The 16,758-nt window shown below is 43.7% G+C and overlaps 1 protein-coding gene across 2 annotated transcripts in view; it reads left to right on the top strand.

Annotated features, from left to right (window-relative positions):
- Tnfrsf19 (TNF receptor superfamily member 19) overlaps positions 1 to 16,758 on the top strand; it is an 89,406-nt gene that overhangs the window by 21,721 nt on the left and 50,927 nt on the right. For both annotated transcript variants that reach the window (XM_021181855.1, XM_021181854.1), the window contains exons 2-3: positions 1,096 to 1,188; positions 1,703 to 1,813. In XM_021181855.1, coding sequence (XP_021037514.1) covers positions 1,120 to 1,188; positions 1,703 to 1,813 — 180 coding nt within the window. In that variant the 5' untranslated portion in view covers positions 1,096 to 1,119. The remainder of the gene's footprint in view (positions 1 to 1,095; positions 1,189 to 1,702; positions 1,814 to 16,758) is intronic.

Raw genomic sequence — 16,758 nt, 5'->3', positions numbered from 1 at the left:
GTGGTTCTCAACCTGTGGGTCATGATGCCTTTGGGGGTTGAATGACTTTCACAGGGGTCACCTGAGACCACTAGAAAACACAGAGATTTACATTATAATTCATAACAGTAACAAAATTACAGTTGTGAAGTAGCAACAAAAATAGTTTTGTGGCTACAGGTTACAACATGAGAAAATGTATTTAAGGGTTGCAGCATTAGCAAGGTTGAAAAGCACTGCCCTAGAAGGTCTCTGGAGTAAGTGAATTAGCATGCTAGACACATGCTGTCTCTTAGAAGTGTTATTTTGTTGCTGTTGTCACTCTTTTGGCCTGGTCAAACGGTTACAAACAGCAAGTTGCAAGCCACTGTGTGGTTGCTAGTCTCTTCTGGTTGAAGTAGATTGGCCACTGGAAAGGCTTGGGTAGAAAATGAAGGCTAGTGTAAGACGGGAGTTCAGGGCCAGTAGGAGTTCTGCATGTATCGTATAGGTAAGCAGAGTGTATGAAATTTTATTACATTTATTTTATTGTGTGTGTGTGTGTGTGTTTGGCACACATACATACACCTTCACTGTGTGGCAGCCACAGGACCATTGTAAAAGTTGGTTCTTGGGGCCTGGAAACTCAGGTCTTCAGGCTTGGTAGCAAGTGCTTTTATACACTGAAGCATCTCTCTGGGCCTGTGGTACCTTTTTAGAAAGTGGTTCGTTTAGGTGGGGAAATGGCTCAGCAGTTTTAAGAACATTGGCTGATCTTCCAGAAGACACAAGTTCCATTCCCAGCACCTACACGGCAGCTCACGACTGTCTGTAACTCCAGTCCTTAGGGGATCCAGCATCCTCTTCTGGCTTTGGTGGGTACCATGCACACTTGCATGTTTGCATGCTGTGCAGAGATGCCCATGGAGGCAAAACCCCCAAACACTTAAATAAAATAAAATAAAATAAAATAAAATAAAATAAAATAAATAAAAGTGGTTCTTTTAAAAGATAAATAACATTTAGCACCTCATGTGGACAAAGAGTGGTGTTCACATCGGTATATAAGTAAAGAGTGGTCCCTAAGACTGCATGTTAACGGTGTCTTCCTTCTTGTCTTTGACTTGCATCCTTCAGGAATAAACGAGTTTGGTGAGAGCCATGGCACTCAAGGTCCTACCTGTACACAGGACGGTGCTCTTCGCTGCCATTCTCCTCCTACTCCACTTGGTAAGTTGCCTCTTCGCTTTCATATGAATATGGGGAAAGAACTCCTGTCATAGCCCCAGGTTGTGACTCACACCTGTAATCTCAGCTCTGGAGGCTGAGGCAAGAAGACTGTAAGGCCATGGACTCATTCAGAGAGCAGCCTCTCTTCTTAGATGAAAATTAAGTCGATGCCACGCTGAGGTGTTTTGTTTTGGTTTGGTTTGGTTTGGTTTGGTTTGGTTTGGTTTGGTTTGGTTTGGTTTGGTTTTTTCCGAGACATGGTTTCTCTGTGTAGCTCTAGCTATCCTGGAACTCACTCTGTAGACCAGGCTGGCCTCGAACTCAGAAATCCACCTGCTTCTGCCTCCCAAGTGCCGGGATTGGGATTAAAGGCGAGTGCCACCACCGCCCGGCAAAGGTGGTTTTTACTCTAAGGTGTATATGTGAACAACCCTGCAGATGCCATTTCTTTCTTGCAAATAGCATGAGCACTGGAGCTGAAGATGACACTTAGGGAATGGGTTTTCTTTTATAGGCATGTAAAGTGAGTTGCGAAACTGGAGATTGCAGGCAGCAAGAATTCAAAGATCGATCTGGAAACTGTGTCCTCTGCAAACAGTGCGGACCTGGCATGGAGTTGTCCAAGGTACATATCAAGAATGTGTTTGTGCTTCTGTTCCACTGTTCCAAATTGCATTCTTCCAGTTGACCGCTAGCAATACTTTGGGTAACATGACAGAATTCTTGGCTCATTATGCTACTGTATTGAGATATAATAGAATTTCCTTTTAATCCCTGTTTTCTTCCTTTTTTTTTTTTTTTTTTTTTTTTTTTTTTTTGAGATAAGTAGATCTGACAACCAGAATTTTACAAACACCACTGATGTATATAACTTAGCATTTCAATGACAGAATGTTTTGGGGAGGTTAACTATGAAGAGCCAATATTCTACTATAAACACAAGTAACAAAGGGTGAATAGTGGAGATAGAAATACTACCAATTTCTGGGTCTTCTTTTTCTTAAAATTAAAATTAACCTTACAGTTGCTGATGGGATGTGACAAGGCAGGCCATGGTGTTGAAGGAAGCCAATGTTACAATCTTACCACTTTAGCATGCACATTTTTAAGTCTTGCTCATTAAGAAATCCTCCTCGCTCCTGCTCATCTCTTGGAGTTTCTCCTCTTGGCCTCTTCTAAGCTAAACACCCAGCATTTGCTTTATTTTCTGATCCTTTGAAGATGTGACTAGCTGGGGGGCGGGGGTGGGGGTGGGGGACTGGTGTGATGTTTTGTTCTCAGTGAGGCACCAGAGCCTTCAGTTAGAAAAGCAACAATGGGTTTTTGTTTTTATGGAGAGTGACTTTTAAATGGAAAGCCCTCTCCCCTGCAGACTGCTCTTATTTAAATCTGAGTCTTATCATCTACCTCTCATGGGTTCTTGATCAATGATCTACAAACAGCAGGAAATAGAGTTACGCATTCCCCAAGTCCCATACCAGAGGCCTTTTCTTGCTGGTTGCTGTGCTAAGTAAGTCGGAGTCTTGACTTTACATCTATCTGGATTGAAATGGCTTCCAGCTCTCTGATAGCTAGTTAATTACTACATCTTATCAGAAAGGTTTTGGTCTCTCTTGACTGTACTAATGGTTATTTCAGATATAGGATCTGTCATATTGGGTAGATGGCAGGTCCTCTTGCCTATGGCCAGCAAAGAAATTCAAGCACTCAGGGACCCAGGAGGGAAATAGACAAATCTTCTACCCCCCTGGGATCTCTTTGCCTAATACTGGGGAAAGATGAGTGGAACTTTGTGGATTCCGAGATGAGAAAACCTTTTATAAAAGTTTGTTTTCTTATCTTGGTCTTTTGACTGTAGAAAATATAAAACAAATATCTAGAGGATCAGACCCAGAAGATGAGGGTTCAAACAGCTGTACACTTTTTACATGGAGGGGAAAAAATTCATTCCACAGTCTCTGGTTGTGCAGAACAGCTTCTCTGCAGCTGAACAAACTTAAGGATCAGCTGCTCTGAGATCTCTAAGAGAAGTGAACCCTTGAGAGTCAGGCAGATTCAACCATCGCAACACCCGCCTCCCAGCCTCCCTCTGGGGCAGGAAGCTGGAACTGTCCTTGACAAACTGCCAAAGTCTTGGTGTGGACAAGTAGGAGAATACAGAGCTCTGCAGCCCTATGTAGCGTGGCCTCTCCATTTTACCACCAGGGTACCATGGAGGTTCTCAGGATGCAGAGCAAAGAGAATTCCTCTCTTCTAAGAAGCTGAGCTTTAGAAAGGGGCCAGGGCAGGGTACTCTTGTGAAGACCCATCCTTGGGAGAAACTGGAGGATGACAGGAACCTATATTATCAGGGTCTAAGTGATAAAGTGATATGGGAGTGGGAAAGACCAGAGCCACCTCACTCTAGTTATCCTGTCTCAGAAGTGATGGGGAGAAGAGGTGAGGGAGAGATGAGGGTGAAGGGGCAGAGAGAGGAGGTGTGTGTGTGTGTGTGTGAGAGAGAGAGAAGGTTAGGGACTGCTTCTGAGATCCCACAGCTTTCCCACACTATATAGAAGAATCCCTGTTACCCAGTTTATCAGGTATGATTGGTAACAACAACAACATACAAGGCACAAGCCAAAGCATACTAAAAAGCAAAAACTCAGTTTGAAGAGTCTGAGCAAACATAGGAAACAAACGTGCCGGAAGAACTGGTATTATCATAAAGAGGATTTAAAAATAGCTGTAGCTGATGTGCTGTATAGGATGAAATGGGCATTGTTTGGGTTAGGTGGGCAGTGTAAGCAGAGGTGGAGATCCTTAGAAAGAGCTTAGTGAACAAACAAGCAAACAAAAGGATGCTTCTACCAGGCCATTGGTAGACTAGGTACCACGAAGGACGAAGGAAAGGATCTGGACCTGGAAGACTTATCAACGGTCACCTCTGCAACCAGAAACCAAAGAGCAGATTAAAAGGAGAGGGCCTTAAGTCAAGCGAGAAGAAGCTCTTTATCTGTTAGGTCAGAGATGAGAGTGAATCTGACTCCTCATCGAGCCTGTGAACAAGAAGAAAGCAGAGCGAATGATAGAAAGGGTTAAGAGAAAAAAAAAAAAACCAAAAAACAAAAACAAAATACCTGCCAGCCCAGAATCTTGTGGGTGTGAAGTTGTCCTAAATTGAAGGAGAATGCAGGAATGGTGACCCTGGGGTGTAAGTTCCATTGAAAGGACCCTTGAAAGGCTGAGCCCTTCCCTGGGGATCCTCAACATGCATTGCACTATACAGTGAGTTCCCAGTCTCAAAAAGAAGGAAGGAAGGAAGGAAGGAAGGAAGGAAGGAAGGAAGGAAGAAAGGAAGGAAGGAAGAAAGGAAGGAAGGAAGGAGAAGATAAAGGAAGCAGGAGCCCAGGGGAATGGAGACTGACTGAGCTGTGAGCAGGATCAAGTCTCCCAGGAGAGCAGGGACTTTTACATCCCTGTGTTAGAAGCCTGCAGAGCACCAGACAGACTCTTAGCAAGGTCACAGCTGACAGCAACACCTCTATCAATCAAACTGCATGTCACTGACATTCTCCCAGTGCCAGCAGACCAGTAATGCAGTCCCAGGCTGTCCTGTAATGCAGACATGGAGAGCACAAACTCACTCAGTGAGTGTCAGGTTAGCAGCACCTAATATCAAAATCAGACAAAAACATCAGAAAAGTTACAGAAAAATAACTCTCATGAGCACAGACCTGAAAATCTTCAACAGATATTTAACAAATTCATGCCTCCTCCAAAAGGCCACACTTTCTTGTCCTTCCCAAACAGTTCCACCAAGTGGGGACCAAGTATTCAGACATATGAAGCTATGGGGCCATTTTCCCTCAAACTGCCACACTGGGAAAATAGATTTCATAGGACTCTGAAATGCATGAACTCTTTTTGAGGTTTCCAAAAACTGGTGCTGTGACCAGCGCTTTCTCTGCTCTTGTTTGTGGATGGGGATGTGAGCTCCCTCCTGTCCCTGACACCTTGCTCTGCTGTCACCAGACTCTGATGCCCTGAAACTATAAACCTAAATAAATGCCTTTTATAAGTTGCCTTGGTCATGGTGTTTTGCAACCGCAATAGAAAAGTTACTAAGGCGCCTAGATAGCAGCTTTCCCTAAGCATTGATACAGCCACTTAACCATACCATTCCCATAATGCCCTGGGAGGAGCACCCACAGTGCCTTGGTATTCATGGGGCTACATAGATATATTAACACATAGACATGCTAGCACATGACCTGTGGTGTTCCCTTGAGAGTGGCAATTCCTGTCAGTACAGTTTCGTCACCTTACTATCCAGCCCACCCAGCTCCTAGTACAGTACATTTGCCCAGGGATTGAATGAATTCATCCACCTTGGACATTTTTTAAAAGATTCTAACATCTAACAGTATGCACATTAATAAATTTTTATACAAGTAATATATTTCATAGAGTCTTTAATCTTAGTTTTTCCTCTGTGAATAAAGTTAGTAATAAAACCCTGAAATTTTCTTTCAAGGGTAAAATAAAGTTTGCTTTCCCTAGATCTGAGCCACATCTCCTGCCGTCCTCTTTCAAGGAGGAATCATCATACTCCAGGGTCATAATGTGTTTCCCACTGCAAGCACGCATCTGTGTTTTCAAGCCAGAGTTAGAGAAACTTTGGGTAGGCAGGGATAGGTTCATTTCCCACCTGTGGTTTTATTACTCCAAGTTATTATTTCCTTTGTAAGTCTTTCAACTCTGTTTTTCCTCGAGGTATCTGGGCTTATTATTGGTTAGGTTTCCGCCATCTTTAATTTGTAGTTGAAGCTTGCTGGCAGCCGCTGGAACAGTTCTCCTGGAGATGCTGTGTGCCTGGGTGGACCTGTCGGATGGGGCCAGCGGGTCTCAGCCTCCTTTCACTTTGTTGGTTATTAGACAAGAAATCTGCTTAGAGACCTCAGCTCTGGCAATATGTTGGCCACTTTGATTGACATGCTCCCATTCCGTGTCACTCTAACATAGCTATCTGAACCCCTCATGGGACCTGGAGAGTTGATGATGTGTTGTGTCCTTAAGTATATCTCTTGACAAAATGGGCCCGTTTCCATGAACACTTTGTTATTTTATCTGGTTTATTTATTTTTATGCTTTGACTGAATGTATGTCTATGAATCATGAGTGTGCCTGGTGCCCATGGAATTCAGAAGAAGGTGTTAGATCCCAAGGGATAGGAGTTACAGATGGCTGTGAGCTACCATGTGGGTGCTGAGAATTGAGCTTTGGCCCTCCAGAACTTCAGCCAGTGTTCTTAACCACTGAGTCATCTCTCTAGCTCATGTTTGTTATTCTATAATAGATATCTTGCAGTTGTGGTGGGAAATGATATAACCAAAAATAATTTGTCAGATGTTATCATCTGACTTTTGGGTACTCGATAATAGAATCTTTACACCACATGGCCTAAGTAAGGACTGTGATTGTTCCCATCTTAGGGATAGACAACGACCACCCAGGGGTTGAATCATTTGTCACTACTGTGGCTAATCTACCATATGCCAGGACCAGGTCACCTGGAGTTATGACCTTTCTCATTCTGACGTTGCTCCAATAGATTTCTGTCTAGTGGATTGCCTGTGACAGTGGTCTGTACGTCTGTCACCCACTTTGGGAACCACTCACCACTGTGGCTGTTGAACATTTGAAATGTGTTTAGCCAAATGCTGCTGACATTTAATTTTTATCTCATTTGAACATTGTCAATTTAAGTGAAGCCCTTTGGAATTACAAGGTAGAGCTGAGAAATCCAGAAGTTCTGATGGAGACCCATGTTCTAAAACAAATGTCCTCATCTTTGCCCTTACCACAAAAATGAGAATCCGCAGCTTGCAGGCTTGAACCCCATCCATTCCCCACATCCAATGATGCTCAGGGCGCCATGATGAGCGGCTTCGTTTCATTAATTTATTTTGGTTCCCATGCTCCTCTCCTCCAGGTCCTAAATATCTCTGCTCCTTCTGGTTGCCTTTAGTCAGTGATCTTAATAGATATTTCCCTGTAACTGAATTTTGTGAAAGAATAGGACAGATAACTGAGTCATTTGGAGCCTGTTTGGGGGAACTTCAGTCTGCTGAGATGTATGTACACACATGTATACCCTTATTATTTTTTTGAAAGATTCTAACATGGTTGAGAATAGAGTGATTTTTTTCTATGTCAGTCATATCCCCAAAGGCTGTTCCCACGGCCCCTCAGGTGGTCCTTGCCAGGCACTGGGGGCTGTGAGCACCCCTGAGTGCCAGTTGCTTTCGGCATCCCATCGACTCTCATGAGATACAGGGTAGAGGGGGACTTTTGTTTGCACGAAGTAACCACATTAGAGTTTTTAGTTCCTATTGCCTAATTCCATCAGCCCTGCCCCCTCCTCCTCCCAGGGAATGAATGCCAACACCCTGCTTTTAACAGGATCGCCTCACAGCGGAAAACCAGGAAACTAGTTTTCGCATGAACCACTTGAAGCAGGCTTCAAGCCTTTGGCATGGTTTTCAAAGTAAGCTTTTCTAACCAATTATTGGGATGACTTTCGTTAATGTTAAAAAAAAAAAAAAAAAGGAGCTCTTGTAAACAACTCACTTTCCCTACAACAGGGCGAGTGTCCAACTTCGGGTTTTTTGGAGGATGTCTAATTTTTGAAAATCGTTCTCATCCCTGTGATTAAAAGTCACCGAAAATTAATGTAATTTTCGATTATATATTTCAAAAAGGCTCATTTCTACCTTTTCAGTTGTTCCTCATTTGCTTTAGTTGTACTAGTGAGCCCAGCACATTCAGCAGACAGCACTAAGTCCCCTCCTGTGATCTTTCTTGAAGAGCCCGAAGTACAGATTCTTATAGCTATTTGGTATTGTTTTATTAAAGGAAATTAAAAAGCTGATTTCCAAGCACCAGCCATATAAACCTAATTCAACATTGCCAGTTTTGTGCCCCTTGTTTTTTCTCCACGGATAATTTCTCCCCCACTTAAATTTGGAATTTAACATTTAACTTTTTAAAAGTTCAAAGAACCGAAGCAAATAACTCACTGGCTGTACAAATAAATAGTGCTATTAGGCCCAGAGGCCCTGAGGAGCCATCCCTGGTCACAGAGGGTCTAGGAGGCTCCCTGTGGTCTGGGGAACTCTCCTTCCTCTGACTGTGGCACCAGCCTATGTTTTGCTTAGTGTTGGCTTTTCTAAGGCAGAAAAGAGAGAAGGGGCTTTAGGGACTGTCAGCTTTGGATAACCACCAAGTGTGGCTTGAGAAGCTTGGCCAGGGAGCTGCCAGCTGGGGTGGAAGGAGGCAGCTGGGCTGGATCCAGAACCTGGGAAGGAAGTCTTCTAGGTTCATCCCACCCGGCACCCTGCCCTGCCTTCACACACCCATGGCACCCAAGAAGACTCCTGGGTGACTAGGGAACCGTGGCTGCAGCCTTTTCCAGTCTCTGCTCCTGAGAATTTAATCCCTGAAGGGAACCTTCAGAAGTACTGCTTTGAACAGTATTTGGCTCACTCATTGTTTATTGGGCGAGCATCCCCAGCTATCTCCCTGCATGACTGTGTTGGGCTCCAGAATGGAGGAGAGTCGGCATTAAGGACTGCTTGCTCCCTGTACACTTTTAGAAGGAAAGGAAGACCCCAAGGGTGATGCCTTCCCCACTGCATTGCTATTTTATCTGTGTGTATATTTTCTTGCTTGAAAAGTTTATTGATAAAGCAATCTGCTTGGAAGATACCAGGTTCTTCCCTCCAGCTTTTACAATACCACATGGTGTTGTTTGTTTGTTTATTTGTTTTAAAAGTGTAGTGTATTTTTAAAACCAAAATATAAATTTTGACCCTTGGTATTTATGGTTGAACCTCCATTAAAAGAAGAAGAAGAAGAAGAAGAAGGAGGAGGAGGAGGAGGAGGAGGAGGAGGGAAGGAGGGAAGGAAGAAAGAAAGAAAGGAAGGAAGAAAGAAAGAAAGAAAGAAAGAAAGAAAGAAAGAAAGAAAGAAAGAAAGAAAGAAAGAAAGGAAGGAAGGAAGGAAGAAAGAGAGAAGAAAGAAAAGAAAAGAAGGGAAAGGAAAAGAAAAGAGATGCAGTTCTAAGCCCAGAGCTCACCCTCCTCCTCTTCTTTCCCTTCACTGACCCTACAAACTCTTTTCTACCCTCCCACCCTGGGAGATGTCAAAGAACAAGCAGAGCTAGACAGCAGAGTGCTGAACTAGATTTCCTGTAGGGCTACCGCAGTAAAGGAAGGACCTCAGCAGGACTTAGATTTAACCGCAAGAGCAGCACAGGGAAGGGGTGTGTACTGACCCAAGTGTGTGCAGGAGGGGTTTGTACTGAATACAGAGCGGTCAGGGGCAGGCAGGGGTCAGAGGATGGAGAACAACCCTGGGATCTTGGTTACACTGACCAACCAAGATTCTTAGTAAGACCACATCCAGAATAAACAGGAGACACCCGGGAATGGTACAGGGTGAGGGGCCTGATTAGACAGTGCGGAGAAGTTTGGATTAAACAGACTTGATAGACTGCATAGACAGATGAGCTCCTGTAGACAAGGCCAGTCAAGAGCATCACTCAAAGGCGCCTACCTAGCATTTGACCTAGAGCAGTGGTTCTCAGCCTTCCTAATGCTGCGGCCCTTTAATGCAGTTCCTCACATTGTGCTGACTATAAAATTACTTTCGTTGCTACTTCATAACTGTAAATTTGCTACTGCTGTGAATCATAATGTACATATTTTGGGGGATAGAACTTTGTTAGGAGGTGTCACGACCCCATAGGTTGAAAACTGCTGACTTAGAGGACTTTGGTCAAAAAGCTAAACACAGCCTGTGCCCGCCCTTACTTGTCTGCCTTATGCAGACTAGCATGTAGCTAGAGAAATTATCTCTTTTCTGATAAGAGTTATAGGGAGTAAGACTTGAAGCCACTTGGATGTACTATGAAATGATCTGATCATTGTATAGGCAGCTAGCCAAATGTGAATTCCCTCTGCGCCTAGCATGTGGGTGCTGTGTGAGTGTCTAGCACAGGCTAGGTACATCCCATTGCATCCACAAAGCTGGTACTCCTTGAAGCTCGTGGAGCACTCCCCTAACATGCCAAGAGTAAAGCAGTGAAGAGCTAGGAACTGGCGTGCCAAACCCGTGCATAGAGACAGGTATCTTAGAGAGGCATCCCCAACTCCACTGCCAGTGTTTCCCCGTGCTGCAGAGATGGGGTTTTAGGGACCTGAGACAGAGGAAGAAAGGTTTATTGCTTACGTTTTTAAAGATGTCACATGTAATACGTTTCAATATAAAGGGAAAGACATCGGGCAGTGGTGGCGCACACCTTTAATCCCCCAGCATTTGGGAGGCAGAGGCAGGCGGATTTCTGAGTTCGAGGCCAGCCTGGTCTACAGAGTGAGTTCTAGGACAGCCAGGTCTACACAGAGAAACCCTGTCTCGAAAAAACCAAAATAAATAAATAAATAAATAAATAGATGTATGTAAAGACATGGTCGTAAGCCAGGTCTACACAAAGAAGCCCTGTCTCGGAAAACCAAAATAAATAAATAAATAAATAAATAAATAAATAAATAAATAAATAAATAAATATGAACACATGGTCGTAAGCTAGGCAGGGGTGTGAGTGTGCAGAAACACTGTCTCGTACGGCAGAATTGCAGTGGTTGGAGGCTGGGTGGCACCGTCAGCTGTTCACTTCTTTCCACGTGGTCATTACTTCTTGACCCTTGTGGAAGTTTCAAGGCATGTTAAGCACCGGGCTTTGCTGAATGAAATAAAAACCTCAAAGCAGACAGGCCTATTGGAGGGTGAGGGGGTGTAATTTAATATTTATGTTCTGTTTACGTACTGCCTGGATTATGAGTAATTACAGTGCTCCGTGTTTATGGTGCTTCAGATGTGTGGCCGCTCAGAGATGCAGCAGCACACATTGATCTCATTCCTTGGAAACAGGTTCCCTGGATTTCCAGTTAATTCAAAGTTTCTACCTAATTCCATGTGGGGAATTACAAACTGAGCTCACACCACCAATTAGCTTGTCATGAGCCAACTAGAGCTGTTTTGTTTTGTTTTGTTTTTTAAATGAATTTAACAATAATATCAGACGAGTTTTCTAAAAGTAAAAAGTCTTGAAGAAAGTATATTTTAAATAAAATTCTTTCCAATTAGCAACATTGTTAGAGTTCCCAGAACACAATATGATAGCTATTTCGTGGGTGTCATTTTACAAGTTATATTGAATATAGGCTTTCTCTCTCTCTCTCTCTCTCTCTCTCTCTCTCTCTCTCTCTCTTTGAGACAGGACTCTCTATGTAGCTTTGGCTGCCCTCTAACTCTCTCTGTAGACCAGGCTGACCTCCAGTTCACAAAGATCCTCTGGCCTCTGCCTCCCAAGTGCTGGGATTTAAGGTGTGTGCCACCACAATTGGTATGGAGGTACGTTTTCATTCCCTTTAAGCCACCCCAGTGAAAATGGCTCTTGCTGTCCCCAGAATCTGTGAATTTGAACACAGAAGGCTGGCATCCAGTAAGGAGAGTGAAGCGTGAGGCTCTGCAACCTGGTTGCTCCTTTATGTATGATTGGGCCTAGTGTAAAGTGGAATATGCACATACACGTACACATGCATACACACTTGCACATACATGCACACACACATGCATGCACACACATACATCATGAGCACATGCACATTTTAAGAGATGCTCATTGTATAAAAGTACCGTGAGTATACATGACACAGGAAACTATATGGCATGAACACATTGGTCACAATGCTACTTATGTGGTACAAAATGTGTAAAAGATCTCCCAAGGTTAGAGGTCACTTGCTGGTCTTTTTGTCCCGTTGGAGCATGCATCTGGTTCTTCGTGGTGGGAGGAGGTGGAATGTGGAGGAAATTGTCTCTGCAGGAGCCAGGAGTGACAGTGGCCTGTCTGGCTGAGCCTTGAAGTCAGTACAGCTGCAGGGTAGACGCTGGTGCCACATCTGTGAAACAGTCCTGCAGGTGACTCCGCAGAGTGAAGTCCAGTTGCCCTGAACAGTGGTTGAGACGGTTTTTTTTGTTTTGTTTCTGTTTTTGTTTTTGTTTTTTTGTTGTTTTTGTTTTTTGTTGTTTTTTTTGGTTTTTTTTTTTATGTAGAAAACTTGTAATGCATTTTAGGATGCTTTAGATAGAAAGAGGTACAACTCAAGTAAACTAGAAAAAGTTAGAATTAGATAACCTGAGTGTGTTCTCCAGGGAAGCCTCATTGTCCTCCCCCCTCCCCCACCCATGAGGTTTGAGCCCAGGGTTGTGCATAAGCTATGCAAGCTCTTTACAAGATGAAATCGCACTCAGGAGCTTACTATACTGTGTCAGCTGGCCTGAACACACAACCTTCCTGCCTCCACCACCCAAATATGTTATTAAAGTTTAATCAGCAGAGTTGATTTATTGGTCTGTTGAAAATCCAAAATAATAATAGCCATCGGTATAATTTGTTTAATGGGTGCCCACTGTGCTTGATTTAGGCTTTATATGTTTTCCCACTTATTCTTCAGAACAACCCCGTAGGGCAGATATCACTATTCCCATCTCACCAGCGAGGAGATGGAGGATCCGAGTTCCCAGAATTACTTAGCCAGCAAGTGGCCGAGTTGGCGCACCAGCCCACACAGTGTTGGAGCCAACGTAGGAAATCATGTTCATTTTGCTTCTTATTTCAATGCTGGCCTGAGAAGAAAAGCCTCATGTCCTTTGAGTTAACACACACGTTCTCCCCCTCTCCGTCCCCCTCTTTCCGCCTCTCTCCCCTTCCTTTCTCCTCCCCCTTTTGTTGTGTTCTAACTTGTACATGGGTCCCTGACAGTCCTGGCTGCCAGGATCAAAGCCTGACTTTGAAATGCTCTGCTCGGGCTGGAGCCTTTGAGAAGCTTCTCATGTGAACAATGTGGCACCCGCCCCCGAAGGTCACGTGTGCAGCGCTTTGATCCCGGGAGGTGCGTGTGGGGGAGGCCCCTCTGTGCTCACGGAAAGCCTTTGCAAGCTCCTCCTGGTGCTCTAAGCAGCAGAAGTGCTCAGCAAAAACACGAGTCTGTCCACAGTGCAGCCACAAGCCCCATACAAAGCAGCGAAGCCTGGAACAATGACCTCCTGCAAAGACCCCTCAGTCCAAAGAAATTCCTTCTGAATGCCTATCTTTATGATTGTTCTGATTTCAAGGACAGATGGTCTTGCAAGCACTGAACTTTAAATGGTAGAATTATAAAAAAAAAAAAAAAAAATTCAAAGCATCAGAGATGACCGCTGCTGGCCAGTAGACAATCTCTGTTAACAACTTTAAAGGAATTCTAATTTATGAGCTAGTTCCTCAGATTATGGTGGGGTTTTTTGCATCCCTTTTGCCCTGTCTGGGCTTCGTTCAGAACATCAGGTAGCCGAGGTACTCAAGATGAAGAGAGTGGTTGATCTATAGCCACCCCAAAACTATAAATCAAAACCAACTTGAGACTTTGCCTTACCCCAATTAGAATGGGGAGGCTTAATAATAACAGCAAAATAACAAATGCTGACTGTTGGTGGGTGGGAGAAGAGCACCCACATTCACTGCTGATGGGTATGCAAACTCATGCAGGGATTATGGAAATCAGTGTGGCAGTTTCTCAAAAAAGCTAGAAATAGATCCACCATATGATCCCACTACACTACTTTGGCGCACATACCCAAAGGGTGTCATTCATCATCGACACTTGTTCAGTCAAGCTTACTGATGGCGCTTACTATCCCTAACAGCCAGAAACTGGAGACAACCTAACTGTCTATCAACTGAGGCATGAATACTGAAAATGTAGCACATTTAAGCAATAAAATATTATTTTGCTTTTAAGAAAAAGGAAATGGGTAGGGAAATGGAGGGAACTAGAAAACGGTCATCTGGAGTGAGGTAACCAAGATCCAGGAAAACAACCCTCTCATATTGTCTTTCATATACAGATGTTAGCTTTGAATCTGCAGATGTGGGTTTCATTTGGAATACATGGCGAAATCAATCTGGTACTGACTGGCAGAATTCAGACCTTCAGTCAGCTTTCGTGTTGCCAGAAGGTGTTCTGCATAATACCAGAGGAGAAAAGTAAGAAACCCTGTGAGGTACCATAAAGTAACCACTTTCTTATTGAACTTAAGGCCTGTGCCATGAGACAGAACCCATACCTGGCATCATTATCAGGGCCATGAACCTGAAGCTAGATAGGTCATAGGCCCTAGAGAAGAACTTGCTACCATTATTCAGCTAAATGGACATAGTAGTAAAACAAACTCCTAGCAACTTATGGCTATGCTCGTAAGTCAGTTCACCTTCCAAACCCCAAAAAAGTTTCTTTGTGAAGTAGATGGCAGTTAATGCAGAGACAGAGACCCATAACTTGTCAGCATACAGAATTAAGAGACTAGGGAGTATTAGCCTTAAGTGGGACATGTATAGCTTCCCCTGTCTCTCGAGGCTCAGGGATCATCTTGGAAGAGGGGGTAGAAAGAGCCAGCGTTGATGGATGACTACGAGGAAGCACTGTGAGTCTAAGGGCAGTCTGGAGTGCTTAGTGAGATGCAACTGGAAAATAAAACTAACCACTGGGCTGGAGACGTAGCTCTGTGATAAGTATTTACTTAACATATATGAGGTCCTAGCCTCCATCCCCACACTGGGAAGAGCCTGATGGACTTTCTATCTTTTCCCACTCTAACTATCTCTGAAGCATGTGCAGGCTTCACTTGAGGATGTGTGTACACTTGAGGATATACCGTAATCCCTCACACAGTAATCCCTGCAGGAAGCTGATTGGCCGTTAGAAGCCAAATTGGACTACAGTGGTAACCTAAAGGAGAAGGTGATAATTAGTGAATTCTGGGATGATTTTTGCCCGTCCTATATGGCTAGCTTCTATCACAGGCAGTCTGTCCTTGGGCTGGTTTGAGTTTAATCTTTTTTGGCCAGTAAGTGAAGTTTAGCTGGTTTTGTGTAAAATTATAGGTGAAACTTTTATGGACAAATAGGGATTTCTTTTTTCACAGGCTGGGCCCTGTATTCCAGCATTTAGGGATACAGATGAGAAACTGGAGCCGTAAGAGATTGTGTCTTATCCCTGCTCTGGGACTTGCTTAAGGGCTCTCTTCAAGGTGATGCCTCAGGTCTTAATCTGATTCTGTGTTTATTGGACCCTGTCACAAAACCCTGAATGGCAAGTGTTCTGGGTGTGCACTCTCTACTCTGCGACATAGCTTTTGGCACAGTGGTTATGATGCCAGAGGTGTGGAGGCTCAAGTCTCAGACCCAACTTCCCTTGGATCACCTTGTACAAGGCCAAACACTTCTCCAAAGCTCCATCCCTTCAGGCAGTGATGGCAGTGTTCCTCCCTGGGTGTGGACATGGCTTTATGCTTTATGAAGTTCTTACCGAGTAAGCACCCAGGGTGCTAGCACTTTCCCCTTCATAATTAAGATTTGGGGGTGGGGGGTGGTTATATTGAGAACCTGGGCAAAGACACTTCAGATCAGACACACCTGTGTCCTGAAAATATAAAAGCCATGAATCAAGATTCTTTTTATTTTTTAAACAAATACTCAAGCAGTTTTCTGACTTTAAAGTTAGAGGCAAATTTTCCTTATGAGGTTACCAGGGACTAGTGTGTTTCAAATAGGTGGCAGACTAGACATGAATCCACCAACTCCCAATCCTTATCATGAAAACCACGTCCTGTGATCTCCAACCTTCTACCACACAATAACAAAAGTATTAGGAAAACTGGACTTTGAGAATTAAAGATATTACAGCATGTCTATGTGCACATGGCCAGGCAATGATCAGGGGGTGGATACCTTCGGGAAGCAAGTCTACTCTAAGAACCAATGCCATGTGCAGATCAGTGATGTTTCCTGTAGGGTCACATGTATAGCTCTCTGTCACACTTACTGTGATGGCTATTCTTGGTTGTCAGCCTGACGACAGTTGCAATTAATTTAAAACCCAAGAGTCTGCGTACACCTGTGACCCACTTTTAATCCTGATATTTTGAGATGAGAAGATCCACCTTTAATCTGGGCCACATCTTCCTCTGGCAGCCTAAATAAATACAGAGAAGAAGAAAGCTCTCTCATTCTTGGCCTGCTTGCTCTAACTTATTCCGTTCCTTCTCTGGCATTAGGCCCTACTTCTTTAACATTCTGATGTATACTGAAGGCCAGCTGAGACATCCAGCCCTATGGATTGAACAGCTAACTACTAGATTCTTAGACCTTCTGTTGGTAGATGACCAGTGTTGTACAAGCTGGAGTACAGCCTGTAAGCCTTTCTAATAAATTGAGTGTGTGTGTGTGTGTTCATTCTATAATGTCTGTCCCTCTAGAGAACACTGACTAGCATAGACTCTGGGGTACCAGCAATGGTTCTAGAGCAACAGAAGTACACAGATGAATTTCTTTTCTTTTCTTTTCTTTTCTTTTCTTTTCTTTTCTTTTCTTTTCTTTTCTCTTCTCTTCTCTTCTCTTCTCTTCTCTTCTCTTCTCTTCTCTTC

The sequence above is a fragment of the Mus caroli genome, chromosome 14 (assembly GCF_900094665.2).
Source record: "Mus caroli chromosome 14, CAROLI_EIJ_v1.1, whole genome shotgun sequence".
NCBI lineage: Eukaryota > Metazoa > Chordata > Mammalia > Rodentia > Muridae > Mus > Mus caroli.
Note: the sequence above shows the minus strand (reverse complement) of the source record. Positions and strands in the feature narration are given on the sequence as shown.